We start from the raw sequence: 13,016 nt of genomic DNA on the forward strand, positions 1-13,016 counted from the left end.
TGGCCATCTAATGGTGTAACGAGCCACTTTGCTACACTTGAGAGGTGTGAGTCAGAGACGATTAGCAAACATCTAAACACAACTATGAACATGTTGGTTGATCTTTGTTCCCTGACTTTCCCTCCTCCTTCTTCCCAACCCGTGCCAACCCTACTTTCCCATTCACCCACTGGTCCTTGTTACCATGGAGATGTCTCAGATCCAAGGTGGGTTTTAATTGAGGGGAAAGAGTGAGAGACAGAAAGAGACAGTGAAAGGTAATGAGAAGGACTGCTTTTGTAAGGTCAGACAAGTGGAGGTACAGCGTGTGCGCACACACACACACACACACACACACACACACACACACACAAATGATATCTGAGGGCAGGATAGGAACACCTGTGGAGAGGAAGGTGGGGACCCAAAGCTGCACCCTGCTCTCACCCAAAGGTGCTGGGAAAGGAAGGAACCCAAATTTACCAACATGAGCTGGGGGGCATGACACACACACACCACACACACATGCACATGAGACGCAGGTGTGCACAACTGGGAGGGACTCGCCACAGCAGGACCACCGGCAGGATGGCTTAGAGGGATGAGTGGTGATCATGGTGCATGTGAAAATAAAAGTGGGGTTCTCCTCTCTCTCCCCAGTTAAACGTCTCTTATTGGATTAAATCATAATAAAAAAGATAAATACAAACATCTATAATCAGCAGTCACTTGTCCGCCATCGAGGTGTGAATGCTTGACGAAATGTACGTCCATCGTTTGAGGATCTGAGTCACTCATGCAGCTTTTTCTCTGAGAACACAAACAAAACATTGCGCAGTGCATGATACAGTGCAAGAACAATCGACTCACAAGTGACTTTTCTAACTTCAAATGTCACTCAGGCGCCTCTGTTTGCTGACAGGGATTGCATTCAGGCTAATAAAAATAACTTAATGTTCTCTTTCTGGGGAAAAGATTAATTCATTTCATTCCTCGTGTTAATTGACTTGAGAGCTTATATAAACACTTTATAATATCACCGCCTGCCGATACTGAAGTCAGCGTGAAATTGCATTAACGTTCCCTCATTTCCCTTTTCTCTCCTGTCTGGTTTGTCCCTCCCGCCACCGTGGACTTACAACTGGCTGTCGAAAGGAGTCAATGTGTTCAAGAGCCAGCTGTCCCTCAAATAACACGCTCAATAATTCATATTGCAAGGAACACACCGCACACGAACACGCTGCGTGTGTGCTGCGATGCAGGTCAGTTCAACACTTTTTGTGTGGACTTGGCAAGGAAGCAGCAACACAAGTGCTGACCAGTCGGTGCGGAATCTTTGCTTGCTAAGGAGGCAATAAAAGTGTGTGTGTGTGTGTGTGTGTGTGTGTGTGTGAGAGAGAGAGAGAGGGGGGGGGGGGGGGGTTAGAGACAATCACAGTATGGATGGCAATAGGACAGAGGCTGTTTGTGTGTGTGTGTGTCCTCTTTACTAATTGAAATCAGATCTCTCATGTGTTGAGCCAGCAGAAGACGAGCAGCACAGATCCATCATGTCACACCGGGGTCAGACTCATGGGCCGACCTCCACTCAGCCAATTTCCCCCAAAAACCTTCAGATTCAGCCAAAACTCGGCCAGTTCTTTAATTAGTGAACGCAATCGCACTTAGGGATCACATATCAGATGGTCTGACAGACAAGAAATCAGGTGGGTGGCTTTGGAGGGAGCACTTAAGTATTTGCAAACCTGTGTGTTTTCTGCTGAGTGGTGGCTTCAGCGGGCTGCCACACGGAGTCTTGCTTGGGCATGTTGCCTTTAAATTGCTTCTTGGTCCCACAGCTCAACAGCTCGTCTGCCGTTTTTAAGTGCTTTGGGTCAAGCTGATTCTCAAGTCGTGTCAAAGCAAGTCTGGAATCAAGTTCCAGTCGAGACAAACATCTTCACAAACAAATTAAAAGTCAGCTGCAAGTCTTTGCCCTGAATGCTGAACACTAAAATGGCACACACACTATATATATATATATATCAGTCAATGGGAAAAATGTCAAATGTCAGTTCATCAGATCAAATGAAATCAAACCCAATTAAATTAAACTCCTGCAGAAGTCTGTGAATCTAAAGTTTATCTCAAACCTGCTGCAAACGTGGTTTAACTTGGCTTTACAGCCATAAGGTCAGTACAAGGAGAGATTTATGCAGCTCAGATCTTTTCATCAAACACTAAAACTTAAGCCTTTCGCCTCGTGTCTTTCTTTTGAAGGCAACGCTATAATAAAATATCAAATCATGTAACTTGACCGACAGAGTTACTGATTATCTGACAAACAATTCAGCTGCTAATTAACGGAAGTCAGGTTTTCAGATAGAAGTTATCGATTAGTAGAACTTAATTCTATCAATGCTGCGTGGAGTCATGGGTCAAGGGTGTGAAAATCTCAATAATTGTGCACACAGCTGTCACTCGTGGTGTAACTGCAATCACTCTTAATGACTAGCTGCACAACAATGTGGTTTTCAGGGCCTTTAAGCGACCTCAAGTCTACATCTCGGGCGAGGCGAGGTTAGCTGTCCCATGTTTTGGTCTTATCACCCTGACATTAGTGTTAAAAGCACTGCAGTGGGCTGAACAGGGGTTTCCGCTGTCGCAGCTGATATCAAAGCACATCCGTTTAAATGCATGATCCCATTCTACAGATATTGTGCTTGAATCCATTCAAGTTTTCAGATGCTTTTTCCTGGAATCAGGTCATTGGTCCGTTGAAAATTGACTAGCTTGCCCGTCTTCACCTGCAAACACACCCGCACACACATCAAAACTGGAGTTCAGCATCTTCTCTTTCTGCTCTGCTGCTTTAACAGGCAGCAACCCCACCACCCCCCACCCTCTCCGCTCTCCTCTCCTCTCCTCTCCTCTCCTCTCCTCTCCTCCACCCCCACAGCAGCCTGATGATGTGCAGGCTCCACAGAGCAGGACTTTCAAGCGATATCATTACCATTTCAAACAACCTGCTGCTGCCTTATGGACCTACAAGCTGTGGCATGTTATATAGAGCAGGACGTTGTTTTCCACAAACTAAAATCACCACCTTACATCTGCTTTTTCACCTGAATGACAAGCAAACAGATGTGTGCCGCTTGAACGAGAAAGGCACAGACGCCGCGTGTGCAGTTGTTGCAGGGTATCCTGTGAGCCATCGCCGCCTCGCGTCACTTCAAACAAAAGGCTCGTCTTTGCTGCTGTCAGTTGCACGGCAGATAATACAGCAGAGGCCAACAGAGAGAAGCACTGAATCACGTGCAGGCCTCTGAGGATACATTTGCACTAAACGAGAGTCGAACACTTTAGAAGACATGATTCTCATTTGATTATTTATTGCCCGAGAAGGCGAGGAGGGGTCCATGTGGTGCAGGAGGGGATCTGGCAGCCCCCAGCCGGCTCTCATTTAAATACCGCTGAACACAAACACACACAGACTTAAGCGCCCAGCGGTTCCTGCTGCAACATTAATGTCCTCATTTATCCTCTTATGCACAAATGTCAACCTTTGTCAGCCTCCATCCCTGCCTCGCCTTTTCTCCCCCTTCACTCACCCTCCACCAACTCATCTCTCCCACCCTGCTTGTTTCTGCTCCTTTGTATTTGCTTCCATGCCTTCTACCCCATTCACTGCTCCACCCCACCTACATACCCTTTCTCTACTGTCTGTATTCTCTTCCTCTTTGCTCTCTGCAGTTCATTGTATCCAGCTCACCCTTGCCCCCCCCCCGCCTCCACCCTCATCCTATCCTCCGTCCTGCAAAGATATTGCACATTTCTCTTTCTTGTTTATTTTCATTGTCTGTTTTTTTTTCCCTTCTCTCTGCTTGGGGATCCTTTAGTGACATCATCACTCCTACAGTTACCATGGTTTCAGGGGAAAGGGACTGTAATAACTGTTTGGATCAAACAGACTCGCTCTATGCTGTTGTATCTCACACAAGAAAAGAGGAAAAAAAAACATGAGAGGGGCTCAAGACATTCAGTGGAATTACAGTTTATTAGAGAATCCAGATGTAGACTGTGGGCTTAGGTGAAAACGTGTGTGAGCACATGTGTGTGCGTGTGTGTGTGTGTGTGTGTGTGTGGTCAGGTCAGTGTTAATGACGGATCTGTGTGGATGAACAAGTTGTCGTCGTACAGGTCTTCATCCAGGTCGCCCTCCTCTTCGAAATAGGTGGGGAAAGGCGGGCTGAGCAGGGTGGACTTCCTGGTTGGCAGTACAGTATCTTTTACCTGGAACACACACAAACACACATGTATTGAAAACACTGTGAGGACACCTGTGTCTTAGTTAGTACTGAAACAATTAAGTGACAGAAAATCTGTTCTCCGTTGTGAACAACTTTGATCATCTGAAGCAAAAATGCCCAAAATGTGCATTTTCCAGCTTCACAAATGAGAGGATTTATTGCTTTTCTGTCATTTTAATATCTTTTGTTGACACAACAGAGCCAGTTCTGGATAATGTGCGACAGGCCTTTGCCACTCTTTTCTGTTTTCTTTTCCAATCAAACCAGCAGTTCTTTTTCTGTCACGCTGCCCTTCTGGAGCAGAACAAGCAGCCAGGGGAAACGCCTTGTATTCGTCACAGAGGTTGGCGCTGAAAATGCTCATTTTCAGCTTTTTTTTTTCAACATATCATCTCTAATGAGGCAGCAATGGAACAAGGAGGAGCAGCCACAGTGAGCTGTAAGACCAAAATCAGACTGCACACCTTCAACTCATCAGCAACATGACTGCGCCCTTCTGCCTCGTGCAGCATGGCGTCACTGTAAAAACACACACATCAGCTGTCCAAGACTGTCTGCTATTAACTGCACTCGTTACCATAATAACCGCAGATGTAACCAATAAACGATCTTAACCACACTTCAACACAGCTTAACCCAATCAGCGAAGACTGAAATCTTAACTTTTTAATTTCTTAATCGATCATTAGCAATATTGAAGAGCTACTAATAAAAGAAGTTACATTCAGCGTCTGATTGGTGTTTCCAGATGGATCATACTCATTCACTCAACATGTTTCCCCTTGGTCATACACACCCCCCTGCAGTGGCTCTATGCACCCCCCTGGGACCCCGACCTCCAGTCTGAGAACCACTGGGCTGAATGATTAATCATTTAACTGTAAAATAATAATCAACAGATGAATCAATAATTAAAATCTTTCTGTGTTGCAGCCTTAGTCTTTAATTTAATCAATAAATCCTTGCTGTTTCCCATTTACACCGGGACATTAGGGCTGCGCAGAATAATAAAAACAAACAAAAGCGAACAAACATCATTAACCTGCATGTGGACCCTTTAAGGTAATCTAATCTGAAGTGGATCCAGGTATGTGTGTGCGCGTAGGACAGCTGAGCTGGGTGAAATGCAACGCACATTTGTATTCATTATCGCTTGTCTGCAAAACAAATAATAGGCTGCGTGTGTGTCCGCGCTCACACACACAAGGCGAACACAACATGCTGAGTATGGAGATGGATGCTGTGGATATTACTAACATCATTGAGGCACGCGCTCTCATTCGCTCACAGGAAATCACACAAACACACACATGCACACTCACACACACACACTGCTGAAGCAGCACAGTGTCAATGAAGACAGATCACACTGTCTTGCAGGTGAGAACAGTGTTTTAAAGGTGCAAGGTCGTGGGTCTTCAGACAGAACACTAAGCATGCTGGGGCTGACCTTCAACTTCACTCCCAGTGTACATGTGTGTATGATTATTTTTACCTTCAGTAAGCAGTTCCTGTGGCCGGGGACAGAGCCGTTAACATACAGCACATTATGTTTGGTATTGACTCTCCATATCTGGAAGAGAGAGAGACGGAGAGGAGGCAGATGAGAGAATATTGAACTGAAATCGCAGTCAAGGACAAACGAGTTCAAAGCCTTGTGTGTCTGTGTGCGTGCGTGTGTGTGTCCTTGTAAGTGTGTATACCTTCAGTCCGTAAGCTGTGACGTTGATGTTGCCCATCATGCCGGGCATCTTTTTCCCTTTGAAAACTTTGGCTGGATCCTAGACGCAGATGATGAATGACACACACGCTCATATTACTGGATTATGGGAAGCCAACTGTTCATGTCTGGCACAGCTGAGAATGTTGAGGCTCACAGTTTTCGGCGTGTGTGCATGTGTGTCTTACCCCTCCTGGTCCAGACGCTCCAGGTCTGCGGTGAGTTTTGGTTTGACCGTGGCTCGCTGGCTGACCTTTGAACCCCCATCGCTTCATTACGCCTTGAAAACCCTTACCAATGCTACAAACACAAGGAAATCAGTGTTAGCGCACTCACATTTCCAGACTGCATTCATGTTAACTTGTTGCCTCGGAGGATAATGGTGTAAAAATAGAGGTTTTGCGCTTTCTTCAGTCAATAACTGATCTATCCTCAAAACAAGATGCTGGAGCTGAGAGAAGGCAAGGAGGAGGAAAGGAAGCCAAGAGGAGAGAACGCCGATGAGGAGGGAAAGCTGGCAGAGCAGAACTTACGATTTGGCTGTGACGTCCACATATTGGCCCGGACGGAAATGTGCTGCGTACAGAGGAGTGCCTGAACACAACACACACGAGATTACATGACTGAATGTGCACAACACTTGAATACCGGCCACAAAAAGATATCAGAGTGCAGCATGTGACGTGGATGTGTGTATACCTGGCTTGATGGCGGCGTTGTCACTGATTTTAAATGTGCTCATTTTCTGTTTGGGAGGCACTCCCGCACTCCTGAACATCTCCATTTGCTTTTCAGACCTCTGTCAGTCAGAGAGAGGGAAAGAGAGAAAAATGTATAATGATGAGGGAGGGAAATAAAGTGGTAAAGCGATTACGAACAGTGAGCAGCAGTTGGACTTTGGCATTTTAAAATTAACCGTGGGCCTGTTATAACTGTACGGGAGCCAAACACACATACACACAGGCATACGCACGCACAGTTGGCAGCGAGAGCCTCTGACATTTGCTTTCACTCGGCTCACTCTCATCTCAGCCCCTCCAGTCACTCTAAACGCTCTCTCTCCCCTTCTGTTGACTGAAAACCAGCCTGCCAGAGCTTCACACTCCCGACAAACTCTGCCTTTGACTGCAGAGTAATGTGGCTGCGTGAGGGGGATTCTTAACAACTTCACAGTGAGTGTGTGAAACCCCCAACACCGGCCCATCGAGCATCTATCCACACTCAATGAATAAATTACACCTTGATTTATTCATTCTTGTTCTTTAGCTTTTTATCTTAAAAAGATGGATGCAACATTTAAAGGACAAATCCCCCCTCATGCATACTAACAGGTTTACAGATTTTCTAAAAAATATCTTCTTTAAACTATCTACCAGTACAGGTATGGAGTGAGCTAAAGAGCCAGTCAAGTGGCGTCTGTCACCTCAGGTTTCAGTGTTGGTGTTAATAGAGCTCTGATAGGCAGTCTGAGTGGTGATGGGACTGTAGAGTTTGTTACGTGTATGGAAGGCACTTCAAATGTGTGTGTGCCTGTCATTGTTAGTGGGGACTTGGCAGCGATGAAATCTACTGGATGTCATCTATTTAGACACCTAAGATGAAATATGGTGAAATATGGTGATGCTTAGTGGGCGAGTATAATTTCCTGACTCTGGATCTGTTTTCATAAAAAGTCTTAGAACTGAGAGGGCTGATATGAACACACTGCTACAGGGAAATTAGAAAATTCAGTCATGTTTCCATAAAGCTGTCCCACTGATTTGATTTCTTTGCTTGATTAAGAAACATAGCCAGAACTAAAATGAGCAAAATGTGTTACTGGGTGACAAGTTGTGGCTGCTCTGCTGGTATTAAAAATACTGTGACTGGTATAATAAGATGTGATATTCTCAAATGTTACAATTAAATACGAATTCAGCAGCTCAAGCCATCACTGATCTCATGGTCGATTGACTAAATAATTCATGCTGTAAAAATGTTGTCGTCGCTCAGCCTTTGTGCAAACACAGTGCACGGCTCTGCTTTGTGAAAGTCCAAAGAAAAGTACACAAATGTCAATGTGATGTTGGCAGTTCTCACGCTGTTGCAAGGGAGAAATAAATAAGCACACAAGATATAAAGGACATTTCTGTGCCAGGACCGCTGCTGGTTATAAATACTGCCGTCACATTACTGAGTACAAAAACCTTTTTCAATCGTTACCATCCCCCCCAAAGAAATTTCATATTTTCAAAGAACACTTCTACCTCATTTCAAAACATTTTATGTTGCTCAAAGCGAGATTATGTAACTTCTGAGAGAATAAATAAAACATTCTTCCTCGTACAAATGAAAATGTGAATTCAGAATCAGCTAGAATTTACTTCACTCTGGGGTTTTGCTGCTCGAGCCTGACTTGGTCTTGTATGACCAGTATGACCAGTAGCTTATCGTGGCCATTGTTAGCAAACTGGGGAACTGTATAAACTGTATGACAGATCAGTCAGTGTGCCGATTTTATGATTCTTCTCCACCTGTGGTACTGATGTGGTGGCTCAGCATTTCAGCTAAATGCTCGTGGCTGCTGTTCAAAGTATCCCTTAAAAGTCCAAATATACTATTTCCACTCCAGCTAACTAATACATTAAAAACAGCATCAGGTCATAAGATGAAGACCGAGCTTTATTTCTTTTTTTACTTCTATTTTCTATGACCGTCGTCATTGATTTATTACTCATCAAAAAAAACAACCCAAATAATATTTTCCTAAAATTTCATGTATGTTTTATGATATGATTTCTGACATTATATATAGGATACATGTTTATGATATACAGCTATTTCTTACATAGAATGGTGATACGTTTTTCCCTCCTACCACAAGGGCGGCGGTGTGTCCATCATATTCTTCCTTGGACAAGTACCTTACCACATGGCAGTCCTGCACCTAAAAACCAAAACAAATGACAACAAAAAAGACAGAGGCTGGATTAACAGCAGTTACAGTGTGATTGCAGTTTTCACTGCGCCACCTGCTTCCTCCTGACCTACAACATGAATAAAAATGCAATTAGATGAAAATCCCTGGAGTGAAATGTATTAACACAAGACCACTGGGAAACTCACAAAACCTGACACCATTTTTGGCCAAACTCAATAGGATGAAGTCACAGTCATTTTGAAATACAAGAAAACAAGGAGAGGAGGAAGAAGAGGAACATACACTCCACAAAAGTCAAACTTTCTTTTAAAACAGCAACACCTAAAACTGTACTGTATTCATTTGCTCTAAGTTTCACTTCAGATAACACATACAAAAATACCAAAGAGGTGGGAGTGCTTTCAGCCTCAGAAAGTGAATCCAAATGTTCTACTTTTCATCTCGCACAGATCGTGCCTGCATCTGACTAAATGTGACAAAAGTGAATCAGCAGATGGGAATAGAAGTTTGTGGATGGCCTTCAATCTGATTAATTGTTTCACTGTTAGCACTGACATTTAATGAATCTGTTATACAATAAAGAGTAGAGTGAACACACACAGCCACGGTTTGCTTTCAATTGACTTAACTGACAGACTGCTCGATGGGATTAAAACGTGATCTGAATACACCTGACATCACATATCTTCTGTTTACACCTTGGTGAGGGAGGAGTAACTTGCTGAGGAACACTGAGGCGTTTCAGATGCACGATCAAAGCCCGCGGGTGTTCAATATTTGCCATTCTTCCGCCCACACTCCACAGAACAATCCAATTTATCTGACTTCCTTTTCTGACCTGCTGGCCATGTCATTATGGATGACAATCATAAACACACATTATCATTCCTAAAGAATGCCTGCAGCTGTTTTGATGCAAAGCTAAGGCACAACAGAAACACACAAAAGGTGTGTGTGTGGTACCTGTAACATGGTGACAACATGTCTTTCTCCTGTCTTCGTCCAGATGGGGGCCATGCCCAGCTTCACAGCTACTAACCCAACTCTTCGACTACCTGAGAAGGAACAGATGAAAAGACGGTTAAAGGCCAATGGCAAGAGGAGTCATGATGTTTACAGCTCTCATTTATCACGACACCCACCCTCTGTCCACTCGTGCCGCTGCCAGGGCTCATCTTTCAGTGGGTTGAGCTTTTCAGCCGTTTGCCTTCTGTACTCCTCTGCCATGCTCTTCCTCATGTACTCCTGGTTATCCTGTGTGAGGTGTTCCTCAAAAAACGTGGTGGTCTTTACTGTCCTAACACAACCCACCAAATGGGCAGGACTGCAAGAAATGCAGAGACACAAGTGCAATTAGTCAGCAGGAAAAACCATCGGTTATGTCCACAGTTACACTAATGATGGCCAGACACATACTCACAACTGTGTCCAATCAACACAAGAGTACCACGTACAATACACACGTGCATCCAATTGTTTTAAGGCTGCAATTACTGACTATTTTGCCTTTCTTAAGTCACTAAAACGCCAGAAAAAAGCAATTTTCCCAGATGCAAGGTGCTGACTTTGGATAGCTTATTTGGTTTGACAAACAGCCCCTAACTCAAACATATGCACTTCACAACGATACCAAACACAGCAAAATGTTCATATTTGAGAATCTGTTATAGCATTTTTGGTAAAATAATTAAAGGTCTGATGATCTCAGGATCATCATTCCAGCACTAATGCATTCACTGCATAACTGATCACATGCTACCACTTTGCTCATTTTAGTTTAGAGAAGTTCAACACTTCATTATCATTTAGTAATCTGCTGCTGCAGTCACTGCAGTGTCCTAACTGATGAGTAACAGACAGGTCCACACATTCACACGGACAGTTTGGCCATTTAAGGTGCATAAATGCCACCGGCTAAAAAAAAAAAAACATTACTCATATACTGATTGGGACTGTGGAGTGGTTCATCACTGTCCTCTTGGACAGTCTCTACATTAATCACCAAGCATTTCACTGAAAATCTCAACATTTCCATACCTTGAAAACTCCTAACATTACCCAAATGCCCCGGTTCACATTTCAGCTACTCCAAACAATAAAAAAGGCAGAAATCTGAGGAACTGTACCAAACATTTGCAATTAAATGGTATGATACGTTGGCTATTAACTAATTAACATTACGTTACTAGGAGGCAGAGACAATTCAGCTAACTTTAACTGTGTTTTTAATGACAAAATGTTAATATTTGCTTAATTTTATTCAAGTATTATGCTTCGGTAAAAAAAAAAAAAAAAAAGCAAAGACAGCACTTAATTAACGTGCAAAACAGTAGCGCTGCTTCAGCACATCAGCCTGTTTTAGCTCAGCAACATGCTCAAGTTAACCTCAGCTACATTAGCAGAACGGTAGATAGACGGAGACTCCCAACTGAGTTCGCTCACGGACGCGTAGCCCCAGGTGGTTTAGACGATCTATCCCGCCGGATTATATTTCACGTATTATCATATATATACACTGCCCCCTGATTATATTTCACGTATTCGTGTCATTTATAGCATATATTATGTATTGGCACACGTATTATTTCTTAACACCACTCCAGTAAGAATAACACTACTGGATAAAACGACGGCGGAGTATGCCAGTCGAAGCGGCAGTAATGCCAGTAACAGGACGTTCTTGGCCAGTAATAGGACTGGTTTGCTAGTCCGGAGTTGTTGTTCGCTCTTTTCTACACGCATAAATTGTCGGGAGTTATAGAATCTACACGCATAAATGGTCGGGAGTTATAGAATGGTCCGGAGTTTTCGTTAGCTCTGCGGTACAAGTTAGCAATGTTGTTAACGGAAACGGAAAGAGGGTAGCCTACAATTATCGGAAACGGAAAGCGACCAAACCAAGCGACCAAAAACAAAACAAAAGCTTCCATATGGGAACGATTTTTACACCAATTTCCCCATAGGATTGGAACCATAAAGTATTTAACCCCTCCAATTCCACCCATGCCAGGAGAACATGTGTGTAACCTTTTCACCTGGTGAAAAGAGGCATGGCGAACTCAAGAGTATCTGTGATGTGACGTTAACTGACCGGAAACGGAAAGAGGATTTATCCACCACTTGTTAAAACGTAACGACAAAGTCAATTCATAGGCTAATGGTCATACTGTAGGTGTATTTGAAACAATATGTCACTAATTATATGTCAAATACACTTGTACGTAACAAAAAACTAACATAAAAAAAGATAACTAGCTCCGTTATATGTCGGTGGGCTCGATAGTCTGGCTAGCGGGAGAGTGCCGACCGGGGATAGTCCCGCGTTGGGGTCGACAATCAGGGAATCAGCAGAACTAGCCAGTTAGCATTAGCCACCTTTCAGCTGCTGCTCGGACAGAAACGAATTGAGTTCCCCGCTGAAGAAGAAACCGACAGCTCCACGCCGCCATCGCGCTCTTTAATCTGTACACTTACAAATAAAAATGAAAAACCGACACACGAGCTAGAAAGACGTCTCAGAACATAAGCACTACCATGCCTTCGCTTTCCTGTTCTAAATGTCACCCTGGCTACTTCCGGTACTTAATCAAAACAGTTCCGCAGCACTGGAGCTCATGCCAAAGGTTCCGGACTGTCATTGGTTATACTTTTCAGTAAACACCTCACCTCTTAAATGTAATATCCACAAAGCAATAAGTACAAAATTTTCAAGTTCATAAAAAACTCGTTGTTGTGCACGGCAATACAACGATAATATATGGTGAGTTTCAATGTTCATGACCTTGGAAACAGCAAATGACAGGTTGACCTTAAGATCAATTTAGTAGTTCTGGAGCTTCAAATTATATTAGATGCTCTTCATCAATAGATGAAGTTTGCCCAGTTCTCATGGAAATCTTGATGTTCAAATTTCTATTTCTGAGCAAGTTAATTTGGCAATTTTCAAGACAAGTCCCACTGATTTCTCAGTTAATGATGTCACCTGCATTATAACAATATACTGTGTAACAGATGAGACTATTTTTTCTGCTTAATCATGATTATTATTATTGCCTTATTGTCTCAACATAAAGAATGTAGCTTCAGAGAATTATGTTACCTAACAGGA

General features: G+C 43.4%; 1 protein-coding gene across 1 annotated transcript; it reads right to left on the reverse strand.

The window, feature by feature from the left end:
- Nucleotides 1-3,989: 3,989 nt before the first annotated feature.
- mrpl3 (mitochondrial ribosomal protein L3) lies at nt 3,990-12,496 on the reverse strand. The gene is made up of 10 exons (XM_076755172.1): nt 12,284-12,496; nt 10,051-10,232; nt 9,872-9,963; nt 8,816-8,914; nt 6,688-6,787; nt 6,522-6,582; nt 6,177-6,288; nt 5,972-6,049; nt 5,764-5,841; nt 3,990-4,251 (listed from the first exon to the last, which is right to left on the reverse strand). The coding sequence occupies exons 1-10, from the start codon at nt 12,355-12,357 to the stop codon at nt 4,105-4,107; spliced, it is 1,023 nt and encodes a 340-aa protein (XP_076611287.1). The 5' UTR covers nt 12,358-12,496; the 3' UTR covers nt 3,990-4,104.
- Nucleotides 12,497-13,016: the final 520 nt, after the last annotated feature.

Source organism: Chaetodon auriga, chromosome 17 (genome assembly GCF_051107435.1).
Source record: "Chaetodon auriga isolate fChaAug3 chromosome 17, fChaAug3.hap1, whole genome shotgun sequence".
In the NCBI taxonomy this organism is placed as follows: Eukaryota; Metazoa; Chordata; class Actinopteri; order Chaetodontiformes; family Chaetodontidae; genus Chaetodon; species Chaetodon auriga.